Source organism: Dinoponera quadriceps, unplaced genomic scaffold (genome assembly GCF_001313825.1).
Source record: "Dinoponera quadriceps isolate SergipeBrazil2010 unplaced genomic scaffold, ASM131382v1 scaffold424, whole genome shotgun sequence".
Taxonomy (NCBI): domain Eukaryota; kingdom Metazoa; phylum Arthropoda; class Insecta; order Hymenoptera; family Formicidae; genus Dinoponera; species Dinoponera quadriceps.
Window position 1 is genome coordinate 1,527,742 of NW_014554557.1, and position 21,866 is coordinate 1,549,607.

General features: G+C 49.9%; 1 protein-coding gene across 7 annotated transcripts in view; it reads left to right on the forward strand.

The window, feature by feature from the left end:
• The window catches only part of LOC106752044 (probable JmjC domain-containing histone demethylation protein 2C), a 272,261-nt gene that overhangs the window by 243,807 nt on the left and 6,588 nt on the right, over window positions 1-21,866 (forward strand). For 5 of the 7 annotated variants that reach the window (XM_014633419.1, XM_014633423.1, XM_014633422.1 and 2 more), the window contains 3 exons: window positions 915-1,053; window positions 17,476-17,838; window positions 18,199-20,463. In XM_014633419.1, coding sequence (XP_014488905.1) covers window positions 915-1,053; window positions 17,476-17,838; window positions 18,199-20,463 — 2,767 coding nt within the window. Of the gene's footprint in view, window positions 1-914; window positions 1,054-17,475; window positions 17,843-18,198; window positions 20,464-21,866 lie in introns of all 7 variants that reach the window. The other 2 variants (XM_014633421.1, XM_014633424.1) reach the window with 2 other exon arrangements.

Genomic DNA, 21,866 nt, shown 5'->3' on the forward strand with positions numbered 1-21,866 from the left:
TCGTCATCGTTATTTTCTCGATTGCGCGAAATCGTACATGTTTCCCGATCTATAATCTGATGTTAAGTACGGCTAAAATTGTAAAGAAATAATCGTGCGGAATCAGCGGTTGAAACGCGAGCGAAAACGCTGCGATCGAATCCGATAACGGGAACAGCTGATAACGCGCACAGAAGGTCGGCCGTACAATCCCTGTGGCACTCTTTCTCTCTTTTTTCTCCCCGTCGCGTTACGCTATTCGTTATTTCCGACGGTAAGCTTTACGAACGTAGGCCGCGGAGCGGCTAGATAGATCGATAAGGAATGCGAAAGCGAGGGGGCATGGGAGAGCCGGCCGAGTTCCTTTACGACCGTATAAATTACGTGCGTATAAATTACGTCTGTCGTTTAAGCGTCGTTGCGGAACGCAACGTACAAAGACGCTCACGCGCGGTCAACAAGGAGAGGCGAGGTCGCATTATTTTTTCCTCCTATTTTTGCCCCATCGACGGACTTTGATTATCGAAGCAAGGCGGGCGAGAACGACCAATTTCGACACGAGGATAACACGCTCCTGGTGATAATGATCACATGGATAAAGAAGCGTGAACGAACGTTGAGGTAGAAATGTTTTAATTAGGCAAAGTTAACCGCCTGTGCGAGCTGTACACCGACGCCTGAAATGTATATAATCGCAAGTGGCTATATAATTTACCATTAATTTGTATAATTAATTAAGACCCGTTCGAAAGCTGACAGTCAAGGTCGCGTTCCACTAAAATTCATCGACCGAGATTGTCGGCGAGACCCTCGCACGGCGACGGCCGAATCCGCTCTCGATCGCCGTCGGACTCGCAAATCGGCCGGCCAATTTATACCCACTGATTCGTATAATCGTGTGATAACGACGGGACGCTTCCCGCTGCTTGTTACAGGGAACGCCGCGAGGCGGAAGTGCGCGAGCGCGAGCGAGAGGCGAAGATGGAACGTGAGAGGCTCGAGAAGCAGAGGGCGGCCGAGCAAGCGGTTCACAAGCACTTCGAGGAGTCGCTCAGCAGGCTGGCACAACAGAAGGTTAGTCAAGCTTTACTTGAATGTCGTGACGCGGCTTAAAATACGCCTTTTGACGGTTTGTAAAGATCCGATTTCCATACGATTTCTCCTGAAAAAGAGCCGCACAATACCGTGTGTTTGTCAAGCTCGTGCGGTTTGTCTTCGGTACACCTGGATAATTTGATCTCGCTTCGAACGTTTCGCAACGTTGTTCCGGTTCCATTTCATTACGTTCAAACGTTTCGTGATTCAAGATCGGACGGTATATTGCTAGCCGTGTATAAGATATATGAAGGTGATTAAAGAAACTGTCGTACTTCTCTTTGTTCTCTGTCCTTCTTGGACGATGAAGCTTTCGATTTCAGTTAGAGAAAGCTCGTCTCAGTAAATAGCATATCGATGGTACCTTCTAGCCGATTTACAACGTGGCGCGAGAAATAAAAATACTCAGAAAAATGTACGTCGAACGTTCGTTAGAAATAGAGAACCGATAGTTCACGTAAGTGTGTGGTGATTAATATACGAGACAAGTTTTATTTGCATTTATAAGATGCATGTAAATAATGGTAATCGCTTCATCGTGTGACGTTTTCCACGCGCAGTAATATTCATTTGATGCCCTTGTCTCGTTGTTTACAACGAATAATAATGTTCAGTTTTGATGCGACACTACTGCGTCAGCCGCCAATGTCAAAAGCCACGGAGGATATTGTTATTGTAGAAAAGAATTGCATTTTCCTTTACGACGATATCGATTGAAGCAGCAATATGCAAAGTTGCTGTGTAAGTGCATGCGTGACTTTTTGAGGAATTACCATTTATAGGTCAGCTATTGTTTGTTGAGTTGTAACTGAGACTCTCGAGTGTTATTGGCGCTACTTCGTTAAATCCAAGAGTAAGTAATGGAGGCAAGTTGTGGAAGTCACTACCTCATGTTGACCTGAGATAGCTTTTTCGCTATCTCAGGTCAACATTCCGTATAAACTGTTGGTTCATCCATTTTTTTTTGTTATTCGACAATAAAAAGTAAGATACGCGAAAAGTCCTCCTGGAAAAAAATCACCGCTCCACGACGAAATTATATATTTGTTATGCAGTGTTCGTTAGTGTTTTAATGAATTATCAGCTTTTCTGCATTAGAATGTATTTAATATACCTGACATATCCCGTTGTCATTATCGCATATATTATCGTTGCATATGTGAAGGATTTGAAAGATAACAATCCTTGAACCAATGATCTTCTGAGGAGACTATTGTGTGTTTAAAACTGAATATGTCTAGTTAGAATTGAAAAAGAAAAAAAAAACACCCAAACAAAAAAACACCCTACAGAATCACTCTACAAAATAATGGTATATTGGTGACGTTAAATTTTAAAAGCACGATGAAATCATGCATAATCCGTTTCGATATTGTCCGGGAAATACCGACGAGAGGGACAAAGACACTGCCGCTTTCTTCGTTGTCGAAGATTCATGCGTTATTTTGACGAAGTTATCTGGAAACGTCCGTACAGTCTGCTCTTTGTTCGCTAATTATCGCATCCATCGTCGGACGCAGGGAACGACGAGGAGCCATACCGGTAGTGCGGCGTCTAACGAGTTAATAACGAGGGGGCTCGAGTTTCCCTCGGGGTGCGCTCTTTGTCTCGCGCCGAGATCGTTACTACACGATCTTTATCCGAGGACAGGGAGGGTGATAAGAGCGAGGGATACAACGAGGGGGTTGTTGCGCTACTGAGAAATCCGGGATCGGCTCCTATCAAAGGTTGTTCGAGAAAGAATTTTTCCGCTTCCGTTCTCACGGGGCGGAATCTCGGTTAGAGTAAATGCGCGATCGGCATTTCCGAAAGTGATGAGCGACTGACAATGAGAGTGGAAAAAAAGTGTTCCGAAGTTTTCGATCAAATATCCCGTCGACGAGTAGTCGAACGTAAAGTTGTAAAGAAAATATATGGAAATTTTATCAGCTTTTTTATTGCTTAACGGTGCACATTCCATCAGCAGTAGGCAAAGGGTAAAACTATTTAGTCTACCATTAGTCTTCCAGGATTTCCTAGTGACTCACGAGCTATAAATTCTTCCCATTACTAAGTTTTTTTAGGAAACTAAAATGCAAACTGGTGCCGAGGAACGGGCGCTTCCTGCAATGGGCAAACAAAGATGACCCTGGTTGCTATTCAGAAAGTTAGGCCCGCCCCTCTCAAACTCTAGCACGAAGTGCAATATCTTCAATAGTTCGTTGTGAACAGTTTCTCCGAACAGTTGCAAAGTATTAATTCGCCTATTTCGCTTATAAATCGATACCATCTATGTAGTTCTATCCATCTAGTTATCAGTCGAGTTTCTTATGCATTCGTAACCGCGCTAATAGAAAATTATGGAGCTAATATTCGCTTTTCGAGGGTGAAACAAGGCATGTGGTGAGGTCGTTTTAAATATCGTAGTCTAAGAAGCAGCATTAATGATTCTTTTCGACAAATGCTTTATATTGCTCGCAATATTTTGGACGTCTGGTTTGATTGACTACCCGTTACTAACTAAATTCGATAAGAAATTAGTAATATATACGGTGAAGAAAATCAGGGAAGGTACAAGAGCCATGCGTACCAAGGACTGCTGGTGTTCTTTGTGTGTGAAATATTACCATGCGTCTTTAAACGGAGTACCATACCATAGAGTACAAGAGTTGATTTACAATTATGACCAGGTTAGTTTTTTTTTTTAACTATACTATGAGCGATTGATGATTATAAGGATAATTGTAAGTCTCGTCGCAAACTACTGCTGCACCCTGCGTCGTGCATTCCGTCTTGAAGTAAGTTCTTGATCACCAACGTGACTCGAACGCTCAATGGTGCTACATGAAAGTATCGATCGAAGACGCGATGTTAATTAGTGATCGAACGTTAACTAACGATAATCGTTGAGCGCTACGAACGACACTCAATACGTATCGCGCGTCCAACCGTCTTAATATATTTGACAATTTGACCATTTCAAAAGTTGGTTGATATTTTGAGAATGTTCATTGTGTCGCGATTTCTCGGCCACCGTATGTTCGCGTCATTGATTGGCAGACGACGACGGTTGGTTATTAGAAGAAGAGTGACTTCGCCGATTGTTTTGATATTCTCGTTGTGTATTTGTCCATGATCGCGTCTTAAGCCGATGAACGACGCAAAGTGCGTGTATGTGTGTAGTGTGTTTACGATTCTTGTCGAGTGAATAGAAAATATTTCATCGGCTGTTGAAATATTTAATCGGGCTTTTGTGTCGATATCGCGTTTCCGTTAACACATGTTTTCCCAATCGAATTTTATCTATACAAGTGTGTCAGTGAATCAGTGATAATATTCGGAACTGCGAAGTAGCTAGAAATAAGATTTTTAACCACGAAATCAGGACGCAGGATGCTCGGACATGAGTGGCGATATATTACCAGATGTGTCGAATTATTTGTCGCAGAAATTATTTTCCATCTTAACGGTTGTTCAAGATTCACCGAGAATCAAGGGAGATATTCCGAGTCGGAATTTAGAATCTACTCCGAGGCCGATATTCGCAGTCTCTTATCGTTTGATACGTAATATTTCATGTATCTCTGATTTTCATATTAACTTGTGCAATACTTATGCAATACTTATTCGACAGGAAATGTCGATCTAAACAGCCGAACATAGTTAAATGTGTTCTCAATTCAAGATTGTAAATAAATCACAACTACGAATATCGGCTTAAAAATGGCAAATGTAGAGATTTGTTCTAATGATGCTTTTTGACAATGTGTGAGGATAAAGGCGAATAAATAAAGGTGAATAAATTGGCATTATGTACAAATTATCGACGTAATTAAAATGTTTCAATCACACATGTCAATACATTCCAGCATAGCGACTGTTTGTATACATAATAACGAAGCGATAAAAACATGGTAAACAATACATTTTTTTTTTTATACATGACTTGACGTTTTATGTTGCAAATGCCGCTTTGTTTGAATAATAGCTCAGATATCGTTGCAAATATCGTTTTCCCTGAATAATAATTGAGATATCGTCGTCGTTTCCTTAAATAATCAACAGTCACGCTGTATGAATATGTCAGCACAGTATGATAGATTTACTACTGTACTTATAGCCGCTAAAAGTGTTAAGGTTATTACACCGATCGAAACTCTCGCTCTCGTCGTCGACGAAACGTCCCCCTTCCGTCACCTCTAACTTGCCGCTACGTCGCGGGTGTACTTATTTCTTAACGGCTGGAAGTACAAGCGATATTATCGTTTTTACAAAACCGCAAACAACCGCAAACGAGAGACGCTGCCGTGTTTCCTACGTCGAAAATTTCATTTTCCAAAAGTGGGGTGCCGAGTTCACAAAGGTACACCCCGCGCCGCTCTCTCCCCTTCTTGCCTCTTTCGTCTATTCTCGGCACGCATACGCGTGCGAACGTTCCGAGTGGCATTTGCAATGCAAAGCTCGCCGCCACGAAGGTCATTAATTATGCACTCCGCGCCGCGGCGGTGCGCAACAATGGAGTCACCCGGCGTACACTCGGTATATGACTGTGCTAAGTTTTCCTCGTTATATTTTCGCGGCGGATGATCCATGCGCGCGCGAGGCAGGAGATCTCCTCAAGACTCGTGTCGATGATAGCGGGGGGGAAAAGAATGTCGCACGATACGCGGTCTTGACAAAAACAAAGATGAAAGTAACGGAGTTTTACGGTGAAAAAAAAAAGTTCTTTCATTCTCACCCCTTGGGAAGGTCTGTGCTCGCCGAAATGCGTACTTCGGAACTTCGAAGAGGATAGTAAGAGTCACCGGTAGCATGAAGGGATGAAACTTCTCGAGCGGTTGATTGAAGTAAGTCCCATGCAAATATTCTCCGAGAGGTAGGTAGGAAAAGGATAACTTTCGTACGCGAGTCTCAGGGTGACGCAGCTGCGACTCGCGTTAAATCGTCGCGCAGCGCCAATTCTTACGGTGGTGGTAGCATAAAATGAATTTAAGAATTTGTGCTGAAACTTGCACTGTATATAGATTTAAATGTGATCTTATTATTGACGCAATCATAATCCGGCACTCTATGAAACAACTACCTTAAAGTAAAAGTACATATATATTTATATTCTGTGAAAGTGTTGAAATACTTCTCCATCGATAGCCGCACTCGCGTCAGAATTCAGCCTTCGGCATCATCCTCACTTTCTCGACATTGTCACCCGGAACAAAGCGATTTGCGCGCTCCGCTCGACGAGAAGAAGGGAGAAACCGTGAATTAACGCCGTACAAGAGCGCATCCGGAAAGACCGTCATCGCAACGGAACGGGTCGCGCAGTTGCACCCGGGAGGATATTTCGTCACGTTCCCTCGGCTTCGCCGTTAGCGCTCGTTCGCCGTGAATTCGCTCGGCGTTACCCACGCCTGCTAATCCCGCGCGAAGTTAATTACCGCGTCGTCGTGTACACCTTGTTGCGCGCGTGTGTGTGCGAAAACGACTCCGCTCGGTCTCTTCCTCTCGCCGCGCCGTATGCGTGCATAAATATCGCCGCCCGTCTCTTTCTCCTTCTTATTCGTACGTACGTACGTAGGTGTGCGGATATTAGTCCGTTCACGTGTGTCACGCACACGTGCGCGCCACCGACCAGTCTGGCAGTACAGTTATCCGTAATATACGCGAAAGCAAGTCGCGCGCTCGTGTAAGCGGGTCGCACACGCCACATACACGTATATACATGTATATAAGCGCCGTATGTATTACATGGTACCATATGCCGCCGCTTTATACATATATGTATGCGCTCGGGAGCATGCACACGATGGCGTAATACGCGGCGAACAGTGTGCGCGGTGTGAAGCAGCCCGCGGTCCGTAACGGACGGCGTTAGGCGGATTAGTTCGAGTTACGGCTGCGTGTGGACGCACGCATGCACACGAATCCATACACACAACGCGTGGGCTCCAATCTCGTTTGATCGTGTATTATAGCTAGGACTATCCCTCCCTCGCTCACTCGATCGCTCCTTCTCTAACTCCGCTACGACTGGGGTCGGGCGTAAATTGGGCGATCCGTTAGATATATCCGTTCTCGGCGTGTTTCCTCGGTCGGCGACACCGGCGATGCAACGTGATCGCAAGGTCGCGCCATTGCATGCACGGCCGTCGCCGAGAGGTTGCGATACCTTTGACCGCCGTTGCGCACGCGACGACACGGCCTCGAGGTGGCGCAACGGGTTTTGTCGTCGGACGATACGGACGAGGGCGCATTTCTCTTGCACAATGGCGTGTTCAGCAGGTATTAAATAATCGAGCGAAAAGGAACGGGAGAGATGAGGATGAAGGAAAGAGTAAGGGCAAGGGAGAAAGTAGGAAAGAGAGTGGCACAAGTGCCGAAGGGAAGGGAAGGGAGGAATTAGAAATCGATGGGGGAAGGGGAAGAGAAGGCAGAGAACAATGGGGATGACGAACTCATTGTTTGTACGTCATTACGATGCCGAATAATGATGTCGTCTTCGCCTCCGATAACGTTTACATTACGGCGTGTTGCGTTTAACCGGCGATACGTTATCGCGCGTTATCAATTAAATTTGTCGGGGCGAAAAATTAAGTGATCGAGGCGACGTCGTTGCTTCGGATGCAAAGTGAAGGGCCTGTTTTTATTCGAGGGTGGCATTGGTGATGAGGAGAGAGAAGCGACAAAACGTCTAAAGCAACGCCGATTACGCCATCGTTCTCGCGCGGTTCGACGTTGCGCAAGAAGACGCTATCGACGATCATTTCTTCCCTCCACTCTTCGCCTCGGTGAGTCAAGGTTTTCGGGCCGAGACTCCAGAGTGGTACCGCGCCGGCTGGGAAATTAATGACGCACCAGGTCGTTTCGGAGAACGGATCCGACGCTTCGTAATTACACCGCGTGCCGCCTCGCGAGCCTTCGCGGAACAGGTTTTCCCGACTCTCGGCGAGAGACGAGACGTCACTCGAGTGATCGATACCGCGCGATCTCTCGGTCGGTCATCATTTCGCGTGCTCCTCGAGCGAACTTATCCGGACGTTCGTCGAGATTCGGCCGAACATATAATTTCGCGGAATCTCTCTCCGTAGATCCGTTGTTCGGGCGCATTTCGAGCTCGAGAGGTCAACAGACACACTCAAGATGAGTTGCCTTTCGCGCACTTGCATTCGCAAAAACTCGTACAATAATCGGCCCGTGCGTGAGCCATTGTGCCGCGCTGAATAGGGACGCACAATAGAAAGTCAAAGATCCCGTTAGGCGTCCGCCGTTGAATAGGTAGCGTCTCGTTCTGTCCGTATTTAAAGCGTACAAAGAGAATATTTAACACGTGTGCCTCCTGTCGCGTGCTCCAAGTCCACCGATACTGGTTCATCGCTTATTCAGTCACCCCGGTATCCGATGATGTTGCCGTGGTGGCTTCTCGAATGAAGATGTAAAACGGGTATTACGAAACGAGCCGACCGAATCGTTCGCGACCCGAATGCGTAAGAATTCCAACGTGCGCGTGGCAAACTCAATTTCTGCTCCCCCGCCCTTTCATTGCGGAAATTGAAAGCGCGAATAATTAAAATCGCATCACGAGGAAAACCGTCCTTCCGAGATTGCGGACGTTGTGTAACCTTGTCGTTTATCTTCATTAAATCTCATCTCGATGGTATTAACTTCGCATCCTTCAAAATAAACAACGTGCTAGACACTCTTCCCGCTTAATTGAGAACAGACGCGATCCCGGGGGCAGGGAGGATCGAGTTTCCGCTTAGCGTAGTGGTCTCCAGATCTATCGTGGGATACGTTTTTGAACTTTGACGCGAAGCTTACAAAGCATCCTGTATGCGCCGGCGAGAGAGACGATAACGGAGTTCGCGAAGGCGATATAACAGCGGAAGTGTGTTTAATCAGCGTTCCTCGTGACGCGCATAGAAGGAAGAGGGGAGGCCCCGAAGACGCTTCCTCGACAGTGTCGTCAGCGAATTCGGCCCCTCACGATCCGCTTCGCGCAGCTCCTTTCGAGGTCCGCCGCGGTGAAAAATGTGTGTCGTGTGCACCGGTGAGATTGATCAATTTCACGTATACTTTTTTCTACCGTCTGTCGCGCGCGCTCGACGAGTCTTAACGCGCCGGAGTCTCTCAGCGCGATATTCGCGACGTGGAGATAAGAGCGGGAAATGAGCGGGGTGAAAACATATAATTAAAAGAGCGGTGCGCATGAAGCGTTTAAATGAGGTCTTTCTCTCTCTCTTTCTCACTTCATATTCGGAATTAAAAATCCCCGAAGACAATGTACACTCCGTATAATTTTTAGATCGTGGAAACTCCTTAATAAATTGCACACGACTCGGTGTTGACTTCGAAAATAGGATCCCGCCGCGATGCCGGTTAATATATTTTTTACTGATTACGTCTGGAAACTTTCCCTCGGGTGTAGCAGAAATATTCCCGGAATATTCGCGGCCGGTAAAATATTCATGATCGATACAGGGCGAGAGAGAGAGAGAGAGAGATAGGGGGGATGTATTTTATATTTTCGTCCCTGCATAACTGCCGCGTCGTCGTTGAACGTGTGATTATTGTAGGAAAATCTCGAGCGATCGCGCCGGGTATTATTGCTATTTCGTCTCTTCTCGTGGTGAGTCGTGATGATCTCGTGGATCGAGAGCGCGCGTACAGGTGAAAGGCGTGTACATACGGCTTTTTTCTCATTATATCGCATCGACACAAGTGCGCCAGTGGTATAGTCGTAAAAATGATAAAAAAAGAAAAAAACGAGCCAAATGGCTCCGGCTCGTCTTATCGGGACTTATCTTAGTATTATCTGTTTGTACGAGCAGCGTAATATTCTCACGCCGACTGTAAGATGATAAGATAACGCGTATCGTGCCTTCGGTGTTTCTCGTGCGCGCACATACGCTTCGCGCTGCACGTCGCGCGAGAATTCTTACAAATTCGGTCTCGGACGTTTCGACCCCGCGTGTAGCATCATTGCGTCTTCAACGTGACCGAAGCGCTTCCGGTCGAAGTTCGACGCGATCCGTGAGATCGTCAGTCTCGCCTAAATCTCGACGCACCTCGGATGATCCCGAGATCGGAGTAATAATCTTGGTGAATCGAATTTTCCAGAATAATTCAATAACCGTCCTAAATACGGGGAGTGTTGCGTGATAACATTTTCTAAGCGTGTCGTCCTTAGGACGGATATAGCGCGTGCTCTCGCGTCACTTTTTCGCGCGTCCGTGACATCGAAATTCGCGAGCCGGCCGAAGCTGTTACCTGCGACAGCGAGCATTCCCGAGCGAGTCGTGGAATCCGGCTTTTCGCAATATAATTCCCCAAGACCGGTTTAGCATTCCGCTGGAAACCGATATTATTGTTTCTCCCGTGCGTTCGTTCGGCGTGGAAATAGGCGGCGTTTGCTGCGCGCGACGTGTGCTGCTTGAGGATAATTTGCTTAGGCAGCGTGTCACGCGCGGCAGTTTCTGTATATACGCGACTGCGGGAGAACCGATTCAAGGAAAGCGAGATCTCTCGATCGGGTTTTTCTCCGGAGCCGCGTAGTCGCTCGTTATTTACGCACGGACACATTCCGTGAGCGTTGATTTACACGGCTCATGTGTATGATTATCGGTCGTGCAATTTTGTAACACCACGATATATCGCGATGTAGGACATTTCGTGCGCTCGTGTACGCTCGTATGTGTGAAATGGAATTTCGAGTCGATAGAAATCTGCGCGAATTATTGGACGTTGCGAAGGGGAAAAACGGCGAGCCTCTCCGCCGGCTGTTCTCTACCTGTTGCGGAATCCAAGCTGCGGCTCTGCCGGCTTGTCGTCAAGTTTTAATGGTAAGTCGAGATAACGAGGCAGCGATGAATGATTTGATGAAGTTTTCACGTGTCGGCTGACCGGCCGGCTTTTACGTGCTCGATCGATGATCCGTTATCGCCGAGGTGTTTACCTTAGACGGAACAAAAGCAGTCGCGTTGGCACGATCGCTCCTGGCAGTTCGCATTCCCACGATAGCGTATTTATCCGGTGCGTCGATCTGTCGAGTTAGACACCGCTATTATAAATCATCGTCGACGATAACGTGTTCCACCTTATTACGATCGATAAAGCGCGCGCGCTTCCCTCGTCGCACACCGCGAATGTTTGTTATGCCTTCGATTATTGCTCACGGCTTCTCGCGTTCGACGACTGATTAGCGGCTCGGAAATTGTTCTCACGCTACTAACGTATGGCCAAAGCGAGAAAGAGAAAGAGAGAGGCGGAGATCCTTATCTGCCTTTACGAGGTATGTACGAATGCATGACATTCTCTGCGAGATCTCCGTCGCTTGAACGCCGACGATAAAAGTTGCCGGAAGCGAAAATTTTCAATCAAGTTCACGAACGTGCGAAGTTCCCGCTGACCCTCGATCTCCTCGCGAGATCGATGAAGCGAGCTCGAGCTTGGAACGCCGCGATAGGTGTAAATAATTTTCGAATTGGCGATGCAATCAACATTTGTGCACTCCTTCTCGCTTTCGTTTACAATCGTTTATTTCGTTTGTAATAAAATATCAGGCGGGTAAATGCACGACTCTAACGTGCTTCTGTCCGTATTGAGTAAAAGCGGAACACAACGTGCTCTTACTCATTAGCTGAAAAAAAAAAAAAGGAACGGAGACTGGCAGTCTCCTTAAAAATACCCATGCATACTTGCGTGCACTCGTCATGTTTCTTCGCTTAATAGAGTGTGCGTGACTGAGAGTGCAAGGAACGGGTTAGAAACCGACGAAAAATGGGCCCTACAAGGAGTAAAAATGGCGAAATACTTTTGTAAAGGTAGACCGAACAAATGACGCGAGGGGCGTTTTCTTTAAGATTCGTCGACGAATGAAAAGTCGGGGAGAATGTTTAGGGTTGGTCAGCGCAGGTTCTTTTGAGTAAGGAAAAACCGGATTACATTTTTCTGTCCATTTTCACATATTGGCAACAACCTAACGGCGGGTCCCTCCTCTGTATATCAGTAGCGATTATTTAACAAATGGGCCGAGTATCACGTGATGTGCACAATAGAGCCAAGATTGTAAGGAAATAGAAGGAAATTCGCCGTAAAGGACGATTGAAAAAGAAGGGAAGAAAAAGCGGGATCGCCTTTTTGTGCGGCGCGGAGGCTTCTCTGACCCTTTTACAAAAGCGAACCTCAATTCTTCCCTCTCTTTCTCTCTAATTCTTTCGGGTATTATTCCCGCAACGTCTGCTACGGAGAAATAACGACACAAGCGAGGGAGGAGCCGCTTGTGCAAAACGAAAGTTATCGCAAGTCGTATTTCAAACCGTGTTTAAGACGCTCTCTCGGTCAACGTCGAAGGGAATCTCATCCGCGACTTGTACCATCTCGGTTATCTATAGTCGTAAAAAAAATCATCGCAATGCATAATCGCGATTCACAGCGTGTTTGCGTTGAGAGTCTTACGACTAGAAATCCGTCGGCGATTCGTCACAAAAGTCGGTCGGTTTTGTATCGCGGGAGTGTCGCGTTCTAAATTAGGCAGCGAATTGTACACATCGTTGTTCGCGCGTTCGTAGCAGCGTTAGCGACACATGAACTTATTCCCGTTCTCAGCCGGCCTCTTGCGTAACGAATAATTCAGCCACGACGCCTAATCCATCGATACACCGTGTGTTTTGTTCCCAAGGACGCGCGCTACTTTCAGCCACGCTCGTAAAAATGGATAGTCATTAGGACGGTGCCGTTATGATCGTTAATCCCGTACCGCTTGAGGAATGTCCTTGGCGGCTAAGAACTATACTTCGGACGCCCGACCGATAATTACTCGAGGAACGTGTTTGCGAAGTTCGATCACGTTTGTCCGCTCGCTCGCTCGCGCCTCCGCGCTCTTCGCGATACGCCCGACGCGGCATACTCGAATATATCATTGCGCCGATCGTGTTACGAGACGATCTAAACTTTTTCCTCGGGTATGACTCAGCGGCCGGCTCGCGCGCTATCTGTGCAAATCATTTCCTTTCTGTAATAACACACGCAACGCGCGCGAGCGATAAGCTAAATAATCGGAGCGATGACGCGGAGGCAGCCGCGCAGAAATTTACCCGACGCGACGCGAAATCCGTATCGCGATCCGTCTCGGTATCCGAGACACTGTTTTTTACTCCCCCCCCCCCCCTTCCCCNCCCCCTTCCCCTCTCTCCCTCTCGTGATCCTTCGCACACCACGCCAGTGTGAATTCGCTGCGATGGAAATTAGAAAGTTTCCCGCACAACACCGTATTCCGGATACGATAAACGCTAACTTGCGCTTGCCCGCTTGTCCGCTTGTCGAGCGACGAGCGGAGGGAACAGCCGTGAATTATCGGCGGTGATTTCCATCGGCGGATTACATTACCGTTTACCGTAAACGCGACTCGAGCGTTTTACCGTATCCCAACACCTGTCCGGTGTTGCGGAACCTCCGCCTTCTCTCTCTCTTTCCCGCGTATTTCGTCTAAATGAAGTATAGCGAAAATTTTCTCGTAAGTAACGACGATCGCGCTTACACGCGAGGAACGAGACGGGGAAAAAAGCGCGCGGCTCGCGTGAGAAGTTAATCGGCGGCGGGTTGAGAGTTCAGCAGCGGGAGAAAGTCAACGAACCAATAGCGAGCGTTTCTTGATTGACTCTGAATGGCACGCCGCTTTTATTACGTGCAATCGGTTATAATCCGTCTTCGTTCCTCCCTCGGTCGTCCTCCTCCTCCTGCGCCGATGGCGGCGGCGACTCTCGCGTTCTCTCGCGCTCGTCCTACATCGTGCGCGCGACGTATACCCGGTGGCGTGCTCTCAAGTATAGGTTTGAGGGGCTTACGTGATGTGTGCCCGGCCACGTCGATCGAAACGCGATGTACACAATCGCGAGGGCGCGCAGAGGCCGAATCGCGCGTATCCCACTGTTATTTGCTGAACGCGTGGGAGGGGACTCGGAGTCATTCAACCCCTTAAGAGAGCGCGTATCCTGCGTATGTTATATATTTTTCTCTCTCTCTCTCTCTCTCTCTCTCTCTTTTTGAGAAATAATTTTGCTTCGTGAGATTCGCCGCACGCGCGCGCGTGCTATCGCACATCGCACTGATAGAAAATTATGGTTATTTTCGGCGCCAAGCATATTTTATAGCGGTAGCGACGTGCACGTAAGATCATTATCACTGGCATTATAGTAACAGTTACTAGGAAAAAAAAGAAATGGTTCCCCTGACTATTTTTGTGGTTAAGGTCAATACAAGGGTTTGGCCCCGAAGATAACTATAATTTTCTATGAGCGCGGAGCGAAATGGAAATCACGCGTTGGAGGTTCACCGTGATGAGAAAACGCTCATCGGTCACGTCGGACGGCGATGTTACCTGTCGATCGGCTCGGAGCCGGACTGTTAAATAACACAGCACAGCGTGCGCAATATTTTTAGAGTATTATTTTATAAGAGTCGCGCACGATTATAACCTTTTTGCGTGCCTCTAATAAATAGACGGTATAAATAAATAACTAATGTCGCGGGCGCGCGAAGTGTTCTCTTTAAACAAACCTTTGGCGAACGCAAGAGACCCACACACACACACACACGTGCGCGCGCGCATAACACACATGGTGCGGCGGTTTCGACCGCTTCATCCGTGATGGATGTGTGTGTGCGACACGTTAACGTTGCGTTCGCCGAGCGCTTTTAACGAGGACTTTGCCGGCTTTTGTGCCGAGCCGTCGCGCTCGTTGCGCCTTTCTTTTGTAACGACGCGTCTCGCGCATGTACGTGTAACGTTAAAAGCGCGCGGGATGCGGTGACGCGAGCGCCGGGGTAAACAGAACGTGGGTTGACATTTACTCGCGCCTCGATTAGCATAGTAAACCTTCTTCTCTCTCGCAAACCTATAATTAGATTCACAGCTCGCGGCCTCTTGCTCAGCCATCACCTCGAGTCACCTCCTCGTTCGGCGAAGACGCTACGTCGCCGCCGTCTCTCTTCGATTCGTCCCGAGAGACCTTGCGAAGACCTTGACACGATCTTCGCTCGAGAAGAGGTCGACGAGTCGTCGGGGCTCTTTCTCGGAAGAAGCGCGCACCGGTCGTATCGAACTCGAATTTCCTCGTTGAAGCGGAAAGCACCCTCGGGGATGAAATATTCGCCGAACGTGTTCTTCATATTGGAGATATCTGATGTGTGCAGCGTCGTCTATAATATATGAAGTGGGTGGGACAGGTGTGTCTTCGGTTTCTCGCGAATCGAGATCGAAGAATTCCATCGGACCGTCTCTCTCTCTCTCTCTCTCTCTCGTTTGGGAAATGATAATTCCATTTATGAAACGAACATTTTCACTCGCGCAACGGGACCGACGTCACCAACTCGGAAAGTATTCCGATATTGGCTGGTCGGCAATCCGCCTGATGTCTTCTCGACGGGGGACTTTGAATTCCGGAATTGCGCGAGCGAGCCCTGCTCTACCCGATATATTTACCGTCTTCTCTCTCGGAGCGCGCGTCGGCGACTCGATATACCGGTTACTTGATTACATTAATTTACGGCCTTCCAGCCGCTCCAGAAACGAGTTCCGTCGAGTTTAATCGACGAGCGTTGGCTACGAGCGGAAGTTGTTTGTTTGATCCTCTCTCGCCGGGAAGTTACTCCTTAGTTACACGTCGAAGTTCGTTCGGCAACTTCGCGTTGAGTATTTTCGAGACCTCTCACGGCGCCGGAGACAAACGATCTTCGCGCTCATCGTCACCCGCGTGAATTTTCGTTCAACGGCGAATGTACATGCATACGCGACACGCTTCTTCGCGATTTCGCGCGCGCGCGCGCGGCCAACCGGTAGTATCTACCATCGATCTCCGCCGTTGTTTTCCATCGCGTTCGCGACGTGTGACGCGAAAACACGAATCTTGTTGCGCGTAAATCCACCGTCCACCAAGTGTCGAGACGGCGGAGAATTACGGAGGCGCTACTTGAACAAGCGCACTTTCCGAGGATCGCGCGCTCGAGGGGAAGAGGAAGGAAAGAAAGACGGAAGATGGAATCAATTGTATCAAGGGCAGATTCTGTGAGAGCGAATGATTAAAATTGATACACGATGAAGATGTATGATACGGGAGATGTATAGTCGTCGCAAAGAGGACGAAAATATGAGAACAAGAGAGGGAGACGGAGAAGAAAGGTATCCATTTAGGAAGCACTCGGGATGAAAAAGCGACGTTTACCGCTCTTTTGACGTTCCGCCACGGCCTCTCCCAGAAGAAAGAGATTATATTTAGGTCTTTTTTTCCCTACGGGATTTTCCGATAGAATTCTCCCACGGAAAAAATGACAACTTAAAATAACGATGTCGGGCAACTTTCGCGTTATTGCTACCGTTATTTCGAGCCCACTATGTGCTTTTTTCTTCTTTTTTTTTTTTTAATAGACAGATACACGATATTAGAACTTTTCTTTCTTTTTTTTTTTTTTATAGCGTGAGTACGCCCGTTCGACGTTGATCTTGATTGCGCTCTACGTTACGACACGCGAGTCGCGGTGCAACGGCGCGCGCGCGTGCGAGGAAAACGAGTTTTCCCGCGGCTGAACATCGAACGTCTCTCTTTTCTCTCTCTCTCTCTCTCTCTTTCGTAAACGGCTCGACGACACATACGTGCACGCACATACACGCACACGTGAACTTGGAAAGTGCCGGCAATTTTAAACGTGGTTCGATCGCCGCCACGGGCTGTATCGTACGCGCCACGTATTTCCCCCGCTCTTCGCCGCCCCCCCCCTCCCGCGTGAGCCTCCATGCATGCTAATGAGACGTCTGGCGAAGAATTTGGGGTAACCACGCGAACAGAACGTGGATATCTCACGGATCACGCGCAAGTGCGCGATTCAGCAGTCAGACGCGGGCAGGGCCACGTACGCGTTATTGCGAGGCGCAATTGGAGGCTGCGTCGCTAAAATGGTATTTATACCGGTGTGTACGCGCGCACGAAAGAACGATAATCGTAGCGCGCACGTGACATCATTGTGTCATGTGTGCATACGCGCGCGCGCACGTCTGCGTCAGTTCGTTATTTGCCTGACAATTGAATGACGCGCCGTGCGTCCCGAGCGCATACGTGTGTGTACACGCATGCCACGTATGCCTGCGCGAACGACAGAGAATGCAGAGCTCGCGCTTATATAAAGAACATCTCGGCGAATAATAATAAAGCCGACGAGATGGAAATTGCGAGGCTCGCTCGATCGAGAAGTAAGAAACAAGATCTGTCAAACGGGCTTCCCCGAGAATCAGCCGAACGTCGTTTCGTTTCCGACTTCCCTCGGTGGAAGAGAGAGCCCTCATTTGACTGTAGATTTATCGGCCCTGTCGTTCCCCGAATGAGTGATCATTACCGACAAGTGACGGCGGCGATTGGACAGTATTGATTGAAATAGATATCTTATGCTCCACAGAGGGGTAGCTCTCTGTCGTGGAACACCTTCATTCCGTTGCCGCCCACCGGTAGAAGCCACGGGGCGCCGCACTCGGGGATGACCGCTCCGCACGCCGGCCACCACCATCCCGGCGGTCCGGGCGCGACCGCAGCCGCCGCGGCAGTCGCTCACCCCGTGACCGTGGCGCAGCAGCAGCAACGGGAGCGCGAGGAACGGGAGCGGGAACGCGAGTGGGAGCAACGGGAGAATGAGCACCAACTGGCGACGGCGGTGAGGCTGCACCTCCGGCAGGAGTCCAGGGGTCACGTCGCCGCTCAGCAAGGGGCCGCTTATTTCGCGGCCACGGCGCCGCCGTCTCAACAGGTATGTCCTTCTTTCATTTTTTCACGAAGATGCTAACCGACGTCAATATGCGCACCCGTCGCAACACCTGGTGTCGTTCGCTTACTAATTGGTCGTCGAGGTGCCGATTGTTGAGGCTCCAACAACTGTTTAGCGGTCGAACTAGCAATGTCCGACCGCAATTTCCTACGAAATACGAAATTCGAATCGGGCCTAATCGACATACGCAAGTAACGCCAACTGTTGCGACGAATGCGAAACGTTGTCGGAGAGGCCGACAACAAGGCTCCCACCGCTCCCGTTTTGCCCCCTTTCCTCGATAATGAATGAACATCGATCGGCAGGATAAGTTTGTAAGGAAAACGCGACGACGTGTTTCAGGTATCCCGGCCCTCGAGCGTGCCCGGAAAAGTCGACTATCACCCACCACCGGCGCACTCGCGAACGTCGAAGTCGTCCTTACCCTCGGTCAGCACCCTGCACGACAAGGCGCCGCCGGTGGTGGGGCCGTCGCACAGCTCGCTGCCGAAAGCCGAGCCGAACATAAACATATTCAATTACACGTATTCGCCGACGTACATGCACGATATGAAGGTGAAGAGCGAGCTGGGCCAGCCGCACAAGTCGCTGCCGGGCAAGAGCGGACTGGCCGGCGGCCTCGAGAGGGACCACCACGGCAGAGAGGTGCTGAACCCGCCGTCTCTGCTGCCGGACCACAAGAGCTCGGTGATCGTGAAGAACGAGGGACGGGAGTTGCCGAAGGCACCGGCGCCGCAGCAGCAGCACTCGTCCAGTCCGAAAATGATGTCTTACCTGAACGTCCAGCCGGTGGCGCCGCAGCACAAGTCGTCCGCTTACGAGTACAAGAGCCCGACGCAGAGCCCGCACCATCTGCACCACCTCGACGGGCTGCAGGCGGCGGCGAAGAGCATACCGCCGCCGGCGAGCCATCACCGCGGCGGCGGTGGCGCCGTGCCGACGACAACGACGCAACTGCCGAGTCCGCATGGGCACCCGCCGCCACCGCCGCCGGCGCCTGCGCCGCACTCGCACAACCGTCAGTCTCCGCACGGCCAGCAACACCCGCACGCTCAACCGCCGTTGCCGCCGCATCCCTCGCCGCCGGAGCCGCGCTACCTGAACAGGTCGGAGCAACAGGGTATACCGTCGTACGCCCCGACCAAGTCCGCGTACCCGTATCCGCATCCGCATCCGCCCACGGCCTCGCCGACGTCGCACTACGCCGCGCCGACGACCGGTTCCAAGCCGAAGGTCAGCAGCCCGGCGCCGCAGCATTTCTACGGGAAGCCGAACTCCGGCATCATGACCGGCACACCGGTGTGCCGGGCGTCCGAGCCCGCCGTCGCCGCGCCGATACCGTTGACCTCGAAGGCTGGCAGCTCGCCTTACCAGCAAGTGCCTCACCATCACGGGGCGCCGCCGTCGCATCTGCCGCCACCTGCGCACAGCCGTTCCGTCTTCGAGAGCCGGAGTGCGTTCGCCAGCTCGATGCCAGCCGGGAAACTGCCGCCGTCGTTGCACGGTTCACCGCCCACGGCCGCTTCGGCGCCGAGGCCGATCGTTCATCCCGTTCATCGCACCATCAGCCCGCATCAGCAGCCCAGCCAGACGATGCAGCACGTGCAGCCGCAGATCAACACGGCCTTTCAGACGCAACCGCTCGACCTCGGGGTCGAGAGGTCCGGCTCGCCCAAGAGGAAAGCGCCGACGCCGTTGCTGTGCGACAACAACGCCGCCGGTCAGCCGGTGGCTCTGGAGGTGTCGAAGAAACGCCGCACCGAGGAGCCGCAGCCGTTGTCCCTGCAGTGCGTCGGACCGCCGATGCTCTCCAGGGTGAGCGAGCCCAGTCCGCTGATCGCCTCGGCCGCCACCTCGATCACCACCGTCGTCAACACCGCGGCGTTGCTCGCCCAGCCGAACAGCCAGGAGCGTACGGTGACGGCGGCGGTGAGCCCCGCGCCGAGGACCTCCAGCGGCGACGGCTCGGTGCGGCCCGCCAGCGCCGGCAGCGTCTGCTCGCTCAACCCCGCGCCGGTGAGCGCGGTGCCCAGTCCGGCGCCCATACCGAGTCCCGCGCCCTCCACGGCGCCCAGTCCGGCGCCCAGCGCGCCTGGCACCCCCGCCAAAGTCAACAACGTCAGCACCAGCGCCGCGGACAGCGAGAAGTCCAATAGCCCGGCGCCGAGACCGCCCAGCAGCACCAGCTACCCGGTGCACAAGCTGAAGAAGGCGTGGTTGCAGAGGCACTCTGGCGAGGACGGCACCGAGGACACCACCGGCATCGTCGGCAGCGGTTCCTGCCTCACCTTGCCTCTTAACATCTCCCAGGTGCCGTCGCAGCCGTTGAACAGCAAGGAGCACCGCGAGACCGCCAGCGGCGCCTCCAACACGGCCAATAACGCGCCGACGAGCACGTGCCTGCCCAGCGCGGTCAACTCGATTCACAATATCGGCAGTATGGCGGTGAACAGCATCAACAAGAGCAAAGTAACCGGCAAGAGCGGCCGGAAACCGGCGAACAAGGAATCCCTGAACGGCCATGCCACGGACACCAAGACTCCGCAGGAGGACTCGTCCAGCAGCGACCCGGAGAGGAAGTCGCCGCCCAAGCGGAAGCCACCCAAGGTATCTATCTATATGTATATTGGTTGTTCGTCGTAGATCTTTTTCTGTGTTGTGTTGTTGTTGCTGCAAGCTCTCGCCACTTGTTGAAGCGCCTGTGTCGCGTCGTAGACTTTTATTTATTTGCTTGCTACTCGGACGGACATTCTCGGAATACGTTATTACTACGTGAAATATAACTTCACGATAATAATTCGGCGATATTTAGTGCTACCAAATCTCTGGTCAGTTTGATCAGTTGTTGATTTGTAGACACGCAGCCGGTAGATTAAAGTATGCGACACTTTTTCAATGAGTCTACGCAACGTATCCAATAGGAAAATGTATTTTCTAAGGATGACTGAAAAGACGAATTCTCTTATTGAATACGAAAGAAGTTGCGAAACTCATCGAAAAAAAAAATATCACTTTAGGGCTAGTTTCACAACCTCCGGTTAACTTAATCGGCTGATTATTCCATTGAAGTTGACTAATAGCGTTTTTGTCGTTAAGCAGAATTGACTAGAAATAACCAATCACTGTTGACACTTAACTAGTCGAGATTAAAAGTTAAGTTAAAGGAGGTTATCAGAAACTGTCCCTTAATTTGACGACTGCGTGTGGATGTATGTGAATAACTTAAAGGTCCATATTTTTAACTCTCTTTCAGTGCCATTTTCACCAACTCCGGCTAAGCTAACTGATTAACTCAACAGAATTGTCCAGTTGCACTGGTCGATTAGTTAAACTGATCAATGCGATTTGTCAATTCCGTTGATCGATCGTTAACTTTAACCGGAGTTGTTGGTGAAAGTCGCCTTTATTAATAAAAGTGTCTCTGAAGTGGCTTAGAAATCATCCGATTAGTTGAGAAGTCCTATTTAAGACACTTGTATCGACAAAAGTGAGTTCAGAATATAGATCAAATTGTATAACTGATAAACAAAAGATCTTACAATTTGTGGTGGAATGTCGGTTGAAAATGAAAGCATGTCTGGACTGACTGGATGATCGAATGCACCACTCAAAAAGTAGTAAAGGTTCTTCTGGTCCTCCGTCGAATCTCTCGCTACGACCTAGATTCTTTTTCAAATGGCGGCTCATGGCGGAGACTTTGAAACTACACTATGTAATATTAGCTGATTCGCTAGACTTCAAAAAGGCGACCAATGGACGGATGGCCCAGCGCCATCCGGTGGAATCGCGAGGGACCCGGTAGTCGCGTGGTTTGAGTCTCGGCTAAATGACCCGTTATAACTAGACCCGTTGCAATTTTAGCTTACAGTTCGCAAGCTTCTGAGAAAAATCAAAGTTAGTAACAAAGTCCTTCGACTTTCGTTATTACTATATTACCGGAAAAGTAAAATTTCGAACAAGCTTCGGAATAATTCGAACAAAGTAATGTGAGCAAAATATGGGTGCTTTTT